At 47.6% G+C, this 16747-nt stretch overlaps 1 protein-coding gene across 3 annotated transcripts in view; it reads right to left on the bottom strand.

Moving 5' to 3' along the window:
- Window positions 1-13727, bottom strand: part of LOC133111399 (cytosolic carboxypeptidase 4) — a 157954-nt gene extending 144227 nt beyond the window's left edge. For all 3 annotated transcript variants that reach the window (XR_009704991.1, XM_061221729.1, XM_061221728.1), the window contains exon 1: window positions 13560-13727. Coding sequence is in view for 2 of the 3 variants with exons in the window: in XM_061221729.1 (XP_061077713.1) it covers window positions 13560-13635 (76 nt within the window). In the remaining variant the exon portion in view is untranslated. The remainder of the gene's footprint in view (window positions 1-13559) is intronic.
- Window positions 13728-16747: the final 3020 nt, after the last annotated feature.

The raw sequence follows: 16747 nt of genomic DNA on the forward strand, positions 1-16747 counted from the left end.
CAACAAGCAGACCAGAGTTGAAAGCCAAGCAAGCCATTATGAGAATTGTATTTATTTATTTATTTTACTTTCACTTTAACCACATGTGAATCATTTCATTACACATCTAAATAGACATTGGAGTTAAATATATTAATCATGAAATTATGTTGTTCGTGAAAGCAATAAACATTGACACAGTACATTCGGAAACTTATGCCGTGTGACATCTTAACGCAGGCGGTTAGTATTTTGATTAGATGCTGCGCCATATGCTGATGTTTATTAATCGCAGGCAGTTGGATAAATCACAGAATGCGACTGTCAGACCTGCCTACCCCCCACCTCCTCCCCACCGCCAGAGCGGCCAGCTCATCATTCACCTCCCATTAAGAGCGGAGCACAAAGACCTAGCCTATATTTAATCGAGCGGTTTGGCTCGCCCGCGACGGCGGGGCCCGTGTCCGTGGAAACCCAGCGATTGCGGGCGGTGATTGATCGGCTGCCAGGGGTATTTTTATCTGCGAGATCAGTGAGGTGATGGAGGAGAAGAGACGGTAAATAAAGAGCGATGACAGAGGGGCATTTGAGATGCTGCGCAGCAGCAGGATGGAGCTTCCACAGAGCCTCAGGCAGGCCAAGGGCCAGAGCCCCTACATGCATGCTCCTAGGCCCACGGCAGTGGGTCCGACCAAGTGGCTCCGGCCAAATCCAGAGGGGTTTTCGCTTTGGTTGAGAAAATAGAGACATATTTTTCAACAGGGGCTCAGAACAATAGTACAGCGGCCATTTTGATCGGTTGAAAAGGTATAAGGTTGAGATTGACATCTGGCACTCGGGACTGAAAGGGTTAAGCCGGTGACAAGGTTACAGCATCCCTTCCTCACACCACATCCCCCCCGTATAACCCTGGTTTGGTTTAGCCCGTCGTCCTTCCCACCTGCCGCATGAGCACTGAAGCTGAAGCACCTGCACCCCACAGCTAATTTATATTTATCTCTCACTGACAAAATGGCCCCCGGGCTCCGCCGGGGTGAGCTAACGCAGCGGTAACCCAAGATAGGCCACCGTGAGCCCTGCGCCTCGGCCCTGGTGGGACAAAGCCACTCGTCGCCCGAGACTGCAGTCGGTCATGCGTGAACCTGTGGTATCGAGAGCCTGACTTCTTCCCATGGTGAGCATCTCTCTGCCGTTGTTACTTTTTAAACCAGAGGCCACCATGCTGTCATGTAATTTTCTCCAGCACGATGGCCAGGGTTCTGCTGCACTTGGAATCCAGGAAAAAAGAAATCATATATTTGGGGACATTGCTTACTGTCCTGGTTTAAATAAAGTTTTGTATGAATATTAGACGTTAGTTCTGCAGTAATGGCCCTATTATTAAAACAGTAAGAGCCTCTATGTGATGCTAAACAGAGCTTATGAGGCCTGTCTTTGTGCAGTGTACCTCTGCTGAATGAGGCTGCCACAGCATTAACAGCTTATGAGCAGAAAGCCTAGAAAGAACAGGTAGTCTGCGTTCAGGAATTTCACACAATCCGAAAGCAGGACATTAGACTGGGTCAGGAATAGTGGAGATTGCGGCTATCAGTGTGGCTTCGACATAAAACAGCCACTGTTCAGCGTCCAGCTTTTTTTTTTTTTTTCTTTCTAAAAAGGGAACTTTATATGTAAACCAAGCGTGTGAAGTCTAGCACCCCCGCTGGGAGAAGGCTGGCTTGGCAAGGCAGGCCGCCTTCTAATGGCAACGAGCGAGGCCCCCCCCCCTCCCCTACTGGGCTTAGCGTCAGAGTCCGAGACCTGGTTTTACCCGACGGTTTTCGTTTATAAGGTCAGATTTCGACGGGGGGAGAGCAGCGTTTCTGCGGTTCTGTTCAGGCGCGGAATAAAAGTTAATGACTCGACGCTCGAGCCGAATTCCAGGTCACGACCGTTTGTTCAAGTGACGCGACGCACATGGGCCTCCGCATCCGATAATTAATGGCGCGGCGGTTATGGCTTCATATCGACGGACGGGAGGAGCCGGTGACAGCGTAATCTCTTCTGTTGGTGCGTCGCCTCAGTCTTAATAAACAACGGTTAACATTGACAGCTCTGTCTGAGTCTCGGCTATAGTCATTTGCCTCAGGTCCCCAGGGAGCTCGCAGTGCCGCGGTGGTGAATACTAAACCTAATGTACACGTAAGGTGCTACAGAGCCACTGAAGCTTATTAGCTCAATGCATTTTTTAGGGCTGAACAAACTAATCTGGCATAGGCTGCTCAAACAATCAAAGGAGTTACTAAGCAGTCCCCATCAGATGACAAATATAAATGAATAAATACAGGTTATTCCTCATTACGGGAACGCGTTACATATGTAATTGGACCAAGTGTTGTTTGTGTACAGAAATGAGAAATACAGACATCCTTACTCAGAAGAGGACTGGACCATAGGTTCATAAATTAAGGAACATAGTGGACTGAGCGCTATTGATGGGATGGCGGCGTTGCAAAAAATATCATAATATCAACGGCAGCTTCAGGGGTCCAGAGAGAAGTGCTTCAGAACCGTGTTGGACGGGTTGAGAAGTCCCAGCAAAGGGGCAAAAATCCAGCAGTCCTGCTGAGATGGTTGAACAGGCCCTTCTTCAAAAAGCCTGGGCGGCACGACCCAGCCTGCAGAACATCCAGAGACCCACAGCGGGGGGCTTGCTATGGCTTTGAGGGCCTTGGCTGAACATCATATAGTTTATGATATTGAAAACCGGCTAGGGAACCTAGTTCAGATTTAGTTACCACTCTCAAACACCAGAGGGCAGTGTGGCAGTCAAGCCACTTTCCACCAGGCGGGGGATTGGGTAAACATTTCCATCCGGGAATGTTCACCAACTCCTCCAACCTAGAGAGCTTTATTGGCTGTCATGGAAACGGATGCCAGAGCGCTACACATTTGTTTCTTTTTTTTTTGTCAACACGTATAGCTTGCAGATACACAGAATCATTCAACTCTGTGGACATTTTTAAACTGTTATTCCACAAACACACTGTCTGTGCTATTCACTATTCTTTCATATTTTTTCTTTCTGCTGAATTCCTAGTCCTGTACCGGATCTATTGCACAATGCATTTTGCTCATCGAAATTCTGGAGTGGAATTTACTCATGAGGTTACAGAGTTTCTTCAGAGTTTGTTACACACTGCAACATGTCTGACAGAGGCCACTTCAAATCTCATCCCCATCTCCTAAAACTCATGGACAAGAACATTTTCACCTTAAAACCATGTTCTATACACAGCAACACCCCCTCTAAATATAGTTTCTCCATCGCTCGGAAATACGCTAAACTGCTGAAATGCCAACAGGCAACTCCAGGCAAGAACAGCCAAACATAAAGACTGGGACTCGTTATAGTTTACGAATGACTTTTTTTAAAGCAAGCAGCATATTTTTAGACAGGTAACTTTGCTTAATATCTAAAACAATGTGAGCAAAAAAATTGAGCTGGAGAGTGGAGAGTGAATATGAAGTCTCCTGGCAACTGTAATAAAGTGACCTGAAAAGAAAGGCCATGGGAATGCACACTCGGGAAGGCTTGTTCAAAATTGAATGCAGTAGTATCTTTCCGACTCATCCCCATGTATGGAAATGAAGGCTGAACAAACGGAAAAGGCGGTGCTTGAGGTACAGGAGGCTGTGGGGCTGTTTCAGGCAAGGCACAGAGGGCCCTTCGTCCCAGGGCTGCCTGGGAACCATCAGCAGCCTCGTGGTCCGTTCACACGGAGGCAAACGCGAATGAAAGGGGCAGTTTGAGGGTCCATCAGCCCGCACGCATTCCTGACCTTTAAACGGGGGGCTCGGGTTTGCTGGCTCCTGCTCTCACGCACCCTTACGCCGGCGGCTTAAGAGATAACGGACACTGCCGCCCCCCCCCCCCCCCCCCCCCAACGCCAACTCTGCATGCCGCCTCAAAGATGATAGCCTGCTAAATCCCCCACTTGTCCTCGCTTGAGCCCCTGATGATAAGACGTGGGGCCACAGAGCTGAAACGCGCTATGCTAATGCCGTTAACGCCCCCACCAGCTGCACGCTGGAAGGGGGGGGACGGACAGGAGCCTGTCAGCACCAAAACAGGAAGTGATGTAACTTGGAAGCTCAAGGCACATCAGGGACATCCATCACCCATTTCATAACCCAGGAAACTATATGGAGGATATGTGGAACAGACACAATCACAGTTTAATGAAAAGAATACAAAAGGGAGGACAGTGCTTGGTATTTTGACATTAGGGGAAGGATTTGAGGAAGTGTTATGCATTAGGCTCTATTAGGCGGCGCAGAAGGGTGTGCACTCCACTGCGAGTAATTTTGGAGGTGAAATGAAAGTTGTTGGAACCAAAGTCCTCTTAACTAGATGAGAGTTCCAGCTCCCGTAAATGTGCTGCGCTGGCGCCTCAGAGTTCGTGGAGGACAGCCTGGTCGCTGAGGGAAAGGGGGGGGGCGGGGGGATTAATACAGCAGGGACACAGCCAGGACGCATGGGAAACCCTGCCCAAACGAAAGGGTACACCCCTATGCACATTAACACGCTTGTGTTAACACAACAGGTATTAATCTCACCTGTAAAATCACACCTGTGTGATTACATCTCCACCGGCTGAAACGGTGCATTGACAGGGAAGACACTCATCCGGATACGTGCTGTATCTGGCCAATTGAGGACGCGTGCGTGCCAATGCCGAAAATGGACATAATCTTGCGCACTCGGCACAAGTTACCAGACGTGGTTGCCCAACACCCAGAACACAAGTGGTCTGGGAGTGTGTGGAAGTTTCTAGAAAAACACGTCGACACAGGAAACCGCTGCATCGCTTCCCCCAAATTTAATTGAAATTTAACAAGTGAAACAACTTCCAGAAACGAATCTTTTCACACAGTTCTCACCTGTAAAATCTTTCCAGTGGGACTGCGGCAGCCACGAACACCATCGCACCAATTAAAGACGATCGCAGAACATACAGATCCCAATTGTGTGATTACAGACAATGTGAATTTTGCACGCGGTTTCACACGTGTAATCACAGCAGAAATTACTGTCGTCCGCGCCATCCCAGCAGTTGCTAAGCCGATCTGTGTGTCAACAGAGGGTCAGCCAGTGTCACCTCCCATCAAAGAGAACATTTGGGGTTTAGACAGGACTGACTGGATTTCAATAACCACTCGTATTCCAAGGGTATATATCATCACAGATCACAGTAACCACATGGCCTCTCTAAGTATAACTCGAGCATATCTGCTTTCCAGTGGAACACCACAAATCACAAATAAACAGATGGTATCCCCACTTTGAAGAGCGGACGGTACAAATACAGCCTGGAAAATTGCGACTGCAACTGCAGCTAATAAATATCCAAATGACTGTAAATAGACAAGAAATGTGTTAGGAGTTTGTTTGTGTGTCTGTGTGGGTGCGTGTGCATGCTTAAGGTTGGCACCTTGTCTTTCAATTGTGCTGCGTGTGTGCATCTGTAATAATAACCTTCCAGACCAGTGATGAGAGCACTCTTTCTCCCTAACAAAGCATGTCACCGTGTCTTGGCGAAAAGATGGGTAATTATCATTAAAGATAATAAGCATGAGAAATATCTGCATTGTGACGTGTCATAATTTGAACCAATTATACAATGTGACCTTTCATGTTCAAACAGTGAGCGTCAAATGAGCCCTGAAAACTAGTTCGTCGTCAGTCTCTCCGGTGAAAAAGCAGATGCACACGAAGGTCATTCTTTAATCATATCTGTATGAAGTTCTTGGTCCCTTGCCAAACATACGGCGTTGGCTCCAGCAGCGGGAGGGAGGAGAGGAGGGTAATGTGCCTATTGACTCAGATCGGCTCCTACATGAATGGACTTAACGAGACAGGCGTACAATGCCTTTATTCCACGCGTGTGGTGCTAATGACAGCCAATGAAATAAACGAGCCCTCCACTGAAACCCCTCTTTGCACCCATCAGGGAAAATGTGAGAAAATTGGTCTAATCTGGAAGGAAATTGACCCGTTCCTGACCTGTTCCTCAGAAACGTTTTCTAAAGGCAGCCGAATTAAAAGTATTCATATTTTTTGGGGGGTTTTTTGCATCCTTTTCACAGTTTTGCATCGCTTTTGAAATATAACAAATACTTTCATGGATCCAGTGCTTGAAGTGAAAAAAAAAAAAAAAAGTGTGGGTACCCAGAACAAAATGTAGAAGTCCCGGTACTGGGTACCGGTCCTTTCTGGCCCACTTCAAGCACTGGTTAGAGCACCGACGGTCTGGGGTGAGAATATGGTTAGACGAAGGAAGAAAAGGGTACTGGGAGCATAAAATAAGTGCCGCTAGAAAAAGTCAGGTCTAAAGAGCAGAACGTAGGAGTGGTGGGACTGTGAGTGCCAGACCACCTGGAGCACCGATCATTAGAGATCAGTAGTACCCACTGCAACTTTCTTCAGGACCTTTAATAGCTTAAAGAAAAATAGCATAGCCTGCAAATGCTCCTTGCTACACAAATTGGGCCTCATTTATCAAACGTGATCCAAACTAAATTAAATCCTTCAGAAATGCATTTACACAAATAAAGTGGGATTTACCTGCATGTTTTCAGGCGTCAGTTTTTTGTAGGATCTGAACGGACTTCACGACGGGCTCAGCTGTTCGAGTTGTGTTCAAAAATGAAAGCTGACTGTTGTAAAGCTTGTTCTGTGCTTTTATTATTCCATTCATTCATATTTTATTTTGATTTAAGGTGGGGGGAAATCTTTTTAGTAAGCCAATTGATTATAATTATTCATATCATATAAAAACGTAACTGGATTCAACATTCAAATGAGCGACACTTAATTCCGGTAATCTTGATTAATTAATGCTTAATTGGAGTTTAATATGAATTCCATTAAGCACATAAACAAAGTTTGTTATAAATCTGGGGTATAAGTCATAGATTAGACCTTCATTTCTATGGCTGACCTCTGTTTACACTAAATTTACATTTATTGCTCACAAATCGGTTCCGGCCACAGAACCTATAAAAACGGTTCTGACTGCCCAGACACCTCCTTCTGAATTTATGCAACACACTGGAGCCAGAACTCATAAGATACACACACCATTCCTCTCCAATTCCAGACCATGTTCAGGTGCTTTCCATCCTCAGCTTCTTGGAGACTGCCACAGGACAGTGAAAACATTATTGCTGTCACCCTCCTGGGTAATTCCAGACAATGTCTCTCCTATAATTTTATAACTTTGCCTCCAGTTTAATGTCAAACCATTTTTGTTTTACCTGCTCCATAGTACGTGGAACTCAAGACAGTTTACAACAACGGAAATATCTTACCATCTTTACTCTTCCCCGACCCTGAAATTCCACTGCTTTCCCCCATATACAGCACCTAGGACACCGCACCACATTTTACACTGTTCGTTTTTATTCCAGTCCTATGTTGGCACATATGTAGTTTATGTAGCCTATACAAATAAAAGTGGGTTAATTAGCAACAAACTATGTTCAGATATTAGGCACATCTCTTCATGTTTCTCCACCAGGACAATCAGCTTTTCCTTGTCCATTTTTGAACATAATAAACAATGAACAATAATAGCAAGTTCAAGTTTACACCTGCAGACATCATGGCACAGAAGGTGCTAACACCTAAATAGGTTTTAGTATACATTTTAATGTTTGCAAAGGCAAGATTAACAAAGATTTACAAAGTAGCTGTAGTTAATGCTATGTATAGGCTACATAGCATTAAGCAACGTTTTTTCATCTTTACTCAGCCATCTGTTTAAATTGCCTGAAATTGAATTACGCAGTCCTTATAAGGTATTTTAGGGGCGTGAATTTATGCTAATCATAAGTTCAGTGCGTTTCTTTACGATTGACGGGTATTTATCCACATACGCACGTGGATGCAAAAAAAAGCCGATAATGTTCGATAAATCTGACGGAATTTGTTACTTCACACACAAATTTGCACACGGATTTACAAAGATACTGACTTTATCAGCTGGGTCCACTGAACTAAACAGGGCAGAATCTGCACACATGCTCACAGGCACATTTGTGTCCATCTCCAGGTCAATTATTTTAAATCTGATTTTGTTTTTAACCAATTAAAATTTTCACTTCATCACAGAACATAGTGTGACGAACACGAACACATCTTGCTTTGAGTAAACTCGTACGGCGTCTTTCCTCTGGAGACTCGGCTCCTGCAGTCTTGTCTATTTTAACCCTGAAATTTTTTCCCCTGCAGCTTCTATTTTTGAATGGCCAATCAGATTTTTAGGCCAGTTCAGCTCAGATGCCGCAACATCCGGCATAGGTTCAAGAGAGTGCATGCAGGCACTCTCCTCCAACGACTGTTGCGCCAGCTGCCTCTTGTTTTGACCCCGCAGTCCAACGAATCGGTGTTGAAACGCGCTAGAATACATAAACATAAAGCAGTAACCCAGAGGGTTGTTATTGAGGCTCCTGGATTCCGTGGCCGTTAAGTGTTTTCAGAAGGACGAGGTGCCCTCCGACCTTTTCGCCGAAATTGCGACCTGCTGGTCTCACGCCTGGTCTCCAACGCAACCAGCCAGTAAAAATGTCAATCAAAAAGCGTAATTAAATCTAGCTGTCCAGCGTGGTTGAGACACGGCCAAACGCTCAGAGTATTTACCAACCATCTGAAACTTTTCCTTTTAAAATAAGGTTGCAAAACAAATATTCCAGCATGTCTCTCTCTTGCCCTCTATGATCTCTTAAAAAAACACTAAAACAAGAGAGCACAATTTTACGGTTATTGGAGAGTGGGCGTGAAAGGGTATACCCTTCCCTCTTCACAAAGCTGCCAAGGCTGCTTAAGGCATTTGCAAATATAAATGGATTTTAAGCATCTGACGCTTGAAGAAACTTCTGTTCTTGTAAAAACAGATACAGGCACACCTAACCACAAGGTATAAGCCATACGACAGCTCCTCAGAAATTTCAAATAAATCTTTTGAAAAAATATGCAGTTGACCATGTAATAATCAATCAGAAAGGCCTACAAGGTGAAAATCTTAATTGTAACATAATGAACAGGACAAATTGATGTCAACTGATGACAAGCTACCAGATGGTAAATTCATGTCTTCAACCTTGTGCCTATATTAAGGATGGTCACCTCAAGTATCAGTCACAAAGTAGCCCTGCAATAGGTTCTTGGTATTGAGGAATGTCTCAGACAAGTTCTTGGACAGCTAAAGATACGTGACACTCTCCAAAGTTCTGAGACGCAGATGCAAAAACTTTATTTTTAGAAAGAGAAATATTTCACACCTTTGCCAAGATGTTTACGAGCTGTTCCTAACAGTGAATTAGCAGCGGTCTAAAATAACTCCGAAAGACAGGCAAGGGCTAGAACAAGCTTGACCTTGAACTTCTGCCTAAAATATGACTCTTTGTCTCCTGCTGGCGAGAGAACTTTCCCACCATATGCACTCTCCACATGATGATGGGAAACAGCTGAAAAGTCTGGTCACTAATCTGGAGGCAGGACGGGTTTGGAAATGGGGAAATTTAACTTTACGAACATTCACCGTCAACAACGTGGCAAGCTGAAGACCAAAGAGACTCCCCTCACAGTCCTCTGAAGAGATCTGGAATCCACCTTTCACCAACTCAATAAAAATCAATAAATAACTCCACGAGACAACTAGGGCTATGTGAATAATTTACTATTAATAAGAAGCAATTTGACCCTGGAGTGAAGCTACCCATTGTCCCTGTTTAAGCTGTAGCCACGGTTAAGTAATGTCTTTCTGCTCGTACAGTTAAGCTGCCTAAAGCTCTGGCAGAGCCATCTCAGACGGTGAGTCAGGCTGATATTATTGCTCACGGTCCTCGTCAACATGGAGCCTTCCTTATGAAAAATGCTATTCCATTGACAAGTGCATTTATCCCCTCACTCCCCCCGCCCCTTACTGTCCAAAGCGTCATGCTCGCATTAGGTTCCATTTTAGGCTGCGGTCACTCAATGGCCAAGCAGTGTCTTTCACAGAGAAAGCAAACATTTCTTTTCAAATCAGTCAAATTCAGGTGTCATTTGAAATTCAGTTTAGTATTGAAAGAACCTGCATGGAAATTGCTGCTAATCACTAAAATGGATTACATTTCTCCAGAAAAGGCTGACTGTAATTATTATATTATATTCCTTGTAATAGTCCCTACTTTTAGTCATCTTGAGGTTTCTACTATTTATTTCACTTATCTTGAGATTACCAAACTCATGCGTGTACATATAACTTTTCTGAATAATATAATTGCTATTCAGTAGAATGTTGACATTAGTCAAAATTTCCCACCTTCTGTTGAGAAACAGCACTCTTGAACTCTCCTTGAAGAAACTTCAGCACTGTTGAGCATGTTGGCACTTTCAGTATGAAAGGTCCACAATGGCACTGTAGTGTTTTTTTAAGAGAACGTGAACTTGTCGCACACAAATGAAGCACTTCTGCAGGCCCCTTTAACCGAAAACTATTAGTAGCGCTATTATCATTGAACTTTGAGACTACTGAGAGGGGTCCGCATGCATGTATTTGAGCATGATATGCATCTTTGTACTATACTTATATCAGCATATCTATTCCAGTATGTATTTATATTTTATGAGCTCCAAGCTTGGTGCCGTTAGATGTTCAGGGTGCACACAAAATCATTGGCTGTCACAACACATAAATACCAATCCTGTCCCACAAAGCATTTCCCAGTGTCTCACAACAGAAACAGATTGCTCTCAAAACCCATAAAGACAGATCCTTTCAGTTATGCAGTCACTGTCCTTTTCAGTCTATACTAGTAATAGAAGTACATGGCTTTGTGAATCACAAAAAAGGGTGGTGCAACCAGGTGCTTTCACTCACTGATTAGAAGCAGTCATAGCTTGTCGCTTTTTATTTTATTTTTTTAAGGGGGGGGTGGGGGCAACCAAGACAATGGTCAATATTGCATGGTAACTTCAGCCATTACATCCCTTTCTCACCTTAGGTTATTCCTCCTGACCTTGCCATTTTCGGTCCGGGGCTCTGGCCGTTTGCTCTTTCCCTTTATGCCCTTCTGTTACTCTAAGGCAGCACTACTCAACTCCACGTCCTGCAGAGCTACTCAACTCCACATCCTGCAGTGCTACTCAACTCCACGTCCTGCAGAGCTACTCAACTCCACATCCTGCAGAGCTACTCAACCCCACGTCCTGCAGAGCTACTCAACTCCACGTCCTGCAGTGCTACTCAACTCCACGTCCTGCAGAGCTACTCAACTCCACGTCCTGCAGTGCTACTCAACTCCACGTCCTGCAGAGCTACTCAACTCCACGTCCTGCAGAGCTACTCAACTCCACGTCCTGCAGTGCTACTCAACTCCACGTCCTGCAGAGCTACTCAACCCCACGTCCTGCAGTGCTACTCAACTCCACGTCCTGCAGTGCTACTCAACTCCACGTCCTGCAGAGCTACTCAACCCCACTTCCTGCAGAGCTACTCAACCCCACGTCCTGCAGAGCTACTCAACGCCACGTCCTGCAGAGCTAGTCAACTCCACATCCTGCGGGCCGCAGTGTCTGCAGGCATTTGCTTCCACTGTGCGCTAAACCACTTGATTTCACCAATTTGCTTGTTATCTAAACCAAGCAGGTGACATAATTAGTGAAAACAGGAGCGAATACCTGCAGACACTGCGGCCCGCAGGACGTGGAGCTGAGTAGCACTGCTGCAAAGCGTCCGTGTGACAGTCTGTAAAAAGCGCGATACAAACAACAGATTGACTGAAATTGATCGATGACCTTCCGTTCCTCACCCTCTCTCCATCACTCTGTCCTGCTTATCCCCCCTGCATCACTCCATTCCGCTCTCCATCACTCTCCGCCCTACAGTATCCCTCCATCCCCATCATTGCTCTACACCTCTAAGCCTCTCAGTTCCTGGGCTCTCTCTATTACATGTTATTTAGCTGACACTTTTTTTTTTTTTTTTATCAAAAGTGACTTAGTTGATGAGACTAAGCGGGGGACAGGGGAAAATGTGGGTTTAAGGGGCTTGAACCACCAACCTTCCAGGTCCCAGTCATGTACCTTAGCCATTCTACAGCTGTGGGTCCCACACTGGCCCCCAAAGCCAGGGCCCACACCGTCTATGTCTTTGACACCAGCGCATTGACTCCTGCTGCCATGGCAGTCACGCCGTCTGCCTGCTGATTTTACACACGGATTACCTCCGCTTCTTGTTCACAGAGTCTGTCCGTCACACAGACTAGCGCCTCACCTCTCCGCAGTGTGGACGCACTGCAGATACTGCTCTGCGCAAATGAGGTACCGCTTCATTGTATCCGAAATATCTCCAGAGCAATTCCAGGGTAAGCAACCCTACAGCTGCGGGATATTTGAGCAGTGAAGCCCAATACAGCAACATAAGAGACTGACATACTGTTGTCTTATTACCCTCAGGAGGAAATCCGTCTTACCAGTCTCTATTATGTTACTTTACTGCCCAAATATACAGCAGTTGTAACGTCAGTTTTGCCATGTCTTCGAGAAAGCGGCAAAGAAAGGGTTAAATATTTTCCCCTATAGCCAAACATTATCTGAGAGGCAGCCCTGTCACAGGGGATTAAATGTGTCATGTGACGTGATGCCAAAGTGGCGCTCGTAATAGCATCAGGCCATTGTGAAACGCACCCCGCCATTGTATAAGTGAGGAAACTGAGACGCAGCTGGGGTTGTAGCGTTACCAAGGAAACCCAAATTTCTTCACTTTTTAATAAATCATTGCATACAACCCCCCCCCCCCAAACACACACACCAGTTCCTTCTCAGCAAACACAGTTCTTCCAGGAGGAACAGACTCTTTCAGCCTCCCCCCCCCCCTTCTCATCTGTACCGAATTCACCTGGGGCACATTTCACTCCGACGGGCCAGTTCTGCAAAAACAATATAATCTTTCTGGTGACATTTGATAATGGCGGGCTTGAGTAGGCGTGAGACCTCGTATCTGGCGTGGGTCCAGCAGTGGCGAACGGGCGAGGGGAAGATCTTCCCGCGTCCTCCAGACAGCGGAAAGACAGGTCTCTATTTTTAATAAAAAGACATTTTCAGATGAGATGTGCTTTTTTGATGTCTGGCTCAGAAATGCGGTTCTGGCTCGACGGAAAGGATTTTCAGGAAGGAGAAAGTAAACGGCACGTCGTCTAGGCGCACGCACACGCGCCCACGCAATCGCGAAGGCGAGGTGAACGGTGATGAAATAATTTGAAATGATGACAATCGCGTCGGTCGGAGAATAAAGGGAACTGAGGGGGTAAACAAGGACGACGCAGGACCGAGTCAGCAACAGTGAACGAGGGGAGAGAGAAAATCAGCGCGGAGCGACTGCGCGACGGCAAGCCGCCGCTATGCAGAAGCTTTTCCAGAAATAAACATTAGCGGGGAACCGACTGGCTCCGTGGACGCTGCTTCCTGCCTCTTCTCTGGCTCACAGACCCGTCGCGACGAGAGGAGTCTCGTGCGCGCGCTCTAGGCGTGTCCGGCGTGTGAACGCGCTTACCGCTGTCCGGGCGCTGACCGTAGGTCTCCAGGGTGCCCGTCCACGTGAACCTGCTGCACTGTCTGTAGCCGAACATCGCTCGGGTTCGTTCGCAAACGTATTCGTTTTCCGAGCAAAAACACCCGCGCGATAAAATGTTGGTTTGTCTTTCTGACCACTGCTGCACCGCCCACCTTCCCCCTCTGGGGTACTTGTGTGGGGCCCCTACCCACCCGGGCGTTTATACCCCCCCCCCCCTCCTCCCCTGCGCACTGTGTCCAATGAGGCCGTGGCTGAAATGTCAGACAGTGACAAGGCTAAGTGAAGTCGCCGTGCTCACTGTGCCGAGGGTGGAGGGGGAGGGGGAGGGGGGGTGTGGAGTAAATCACGGTGGCGGTCCTCGTCGTCGGCTAGCTCCCCCGCCGTGCCGCCCCGGGTCAGGAATCCCAGTTGTTCAGAGGGAGGGGAGGGGTGTGGGCTCTCGCTTTCTCTGGTTTCTGAAATCTCCCACGAGGTCTCGTTCGGTGCGCCTCGTCTACCTCCGTCGCTCCAGTGTTCCCGGGAGAAATTAGAGGAACGCCAGGGAGCGCGGCTGCGAAGGCTTCCTGACAGACGGCGGGGTCGCAACCGAATGCCTCTATCGCACCGCACCCCCCCCCCCCCCCCCCCCCCGGCTCCCCAACCCCCACACCGCACAACACACACTCATTCAGTCCGCACAACACACACTCATTCAGTCCGCACAACACACACTCATTCAGTCCGCACAACACACACTCATTCAGTCCGCACAACACACACTCATTCAGTCCGCACAACACACACTCATTCAGTCCGCACAACACACACTCATTCAGTCACACACTCTATGTGTGAGCCCAGGGGGACCAAGCCCACTCCATGGCCTCCCACGGCCGGGTCCCACATTCCTCCTCAGTAGAGTCATTCTCCCACAGGATGGTTGTGACATCACGCAGGGCTTTCATACTGGCTCTAAGCGCAGGGCATTTCTTACATTGCTGGGCAAAGAGGCTGCCAGTGACAACTTGCTGACTGACAGGTCCTGTCCCCGAACTGGAAGAGAAAAAAACAAATGCCACTGTGTGTTTGGCAAAGAGAGATCAATTTCATTTTACATTAAATTACATTTGATTAGACTAAGCAGGGGACAAACCCCCCTGGAGCAAAGGGTTAAGGGCCTTGCTCGGGTGCCCAAAATCTGTACGGATCTTATTGAGGCTACACCGGGGATTGAACTGCCAACCTTGCTGGTCCAAATCATGTACCTTAACCACTAGGCTCCCAGCTGCCCATTTGCCTCATCAGATTAACCTACAAGGTCCAGGTTCATATCCATGTGGCCATTCCTAGCACTTGGAACTGTACTTCCCCCCTAGGGTCTTCCAACACACTTGTCCCTGGTTATGGTTGCACGTTGTTGTACGTCGCTCTGGATAAGAGCGTCTGCCAAATGCCTGTAATGTAAAATTTAACGCTCCCCCTCCGCCTGCCTCCACCCCGCGCCGGCCGATCGCATGCCGCAGCCTGCGGCTAGCTGCACGGCTCTCAAGCGATGCGAGGAACTCAGGGTTCGAGAAAAGGACAGTCCGTTAGAGCGCGGCGAATGCCCGGTGAAATCCGAGGACGTTTTCCGCGGCCCATGGCCCGTTGCGAATAAGGGGGGCACTCCGGCAGGGGACAGAGGGCCGTAAATCTTTCGGGACGGACCACAAGGCCAATATTTAAAGCCGCTGGATGCATCTTGACCTGTTAATTAGCGTTGCATCCGCGGAATAGCTAGAGCTGGAACGGACACCGGGGCTTTGACATCAACAACGAGGTTCTCTCGTTATCGATGTCAAGGCCTCCTTGTTGCGAACGACGTTAATGTTCGGTAGCTCCCTGACTTCTTCCCTCTGTGTCTGCTCCTGCGCGGGCATTAACACAAACACCAGTCACCACTGATATAAGCAATGATGAGTCAAAATCCGCTATAGAAGTTGGTGCCACCTTCTGGAGGCTCTATAGCAGTGCGTTTAGCTCCCTCAGATAGCGACCTTTGACCTTTAGTCCAGTGAGCCACGCGACTTCATTGTTGTGCGGTGCAGCCGTCGAGGGCCGCAGTTAAAAATCCGGCCCCCAGACACATGGCATGTGTCCGCCAGTCTGGGCATGGAACCAGATCCCAGCGCCTGACCTCACCTGGCTCACACCCCTGTAAAACAGACCAGATGGTAGAGCCCTGAATAACCGATGCCAGCTCCCACAAAGGGGACAGTTGGTCTCATTGGACTACAGAGAGTTGCGACTTTCCCCACAGACAATAAACAAAGCATAATTAAATGAGGAACGACGACATAACGCACTCTAACAAATTCTCAGTGGTCTTGTCTGATTTTCAACGGCGTCAGTTTAGCCAATCCAGAGCGTCGAGAGAGAGACAGAGAGCAGTGAACTGAATACGCTTGCCGTCGCGGAAAATCAATTCCCCCTTGGGGGGGCACTTTTCTGGAACAAGAGACCTCAAGCGCCCGGATTAAACCTGGAGCCGTCCGACCCGGGTCTGACACTCTCTCCGGGACCAACCCTGCGTCACGCACTCTGTCAGCGACGGTGAAACGGACATCAAATAAATCCAGAAAATGATATCGTCAAGGCCGAGTTCTCTCACCGCACTCACTGAAGGCTTTATTTACGAGAGCTCGGAGCGTCGGGAACACAAGGATCCCACAAGGCAGCGCTTTCCATTCCCGGCCGTCCCGCCAGGAAATGACCTGTTCTCAGGAGCGAGCAGTGCGGCAGAATCCATCTCCGGACCCATAAAGTAAAATGTTTTATAAAACATAAAAACATCCGTTATGACGCCCATAAAGCTTGCAGCGGCTCGACTCCATTACACCTCAAATTACGAATACGGATAAAGAAATAATCGTCAAACTCCTCGGACCAGGAGCACTAAACACTTCCCAGAGCGCAATTCAAATAAATCCCATTCAGCCCAGTGCAGCGCACGTGCCCAGCCGCACCCCCCCCCACCCCCCCTTCCAACATCCGTCATTTAGCGATGCCCGTCAGGTGTGTCCTCGATTCGTGCCGGGAGAGCCGTTACGCGTGGACATAAATCGCGGGCAATTTCGAAGGCGAGCCTGGTTTTTTGGGGAAATTGCCCAGGTTTTTAGCAGGCGGGGAGGGAGCGTCGCGGCGGGAAG

This window comes from Conger conger, chromosome 15 (assembly GCF_963514075.1).
Source record: "Conger conger chromosome 15, fConCon1.1, whole genome shotgun sequence".
Classification (NCBI taxonomy): Eukaryota; Metazoa; Chordata; class Actinopteri; order Anguilliformes; family Congridae; genus Conger; species Conger conger.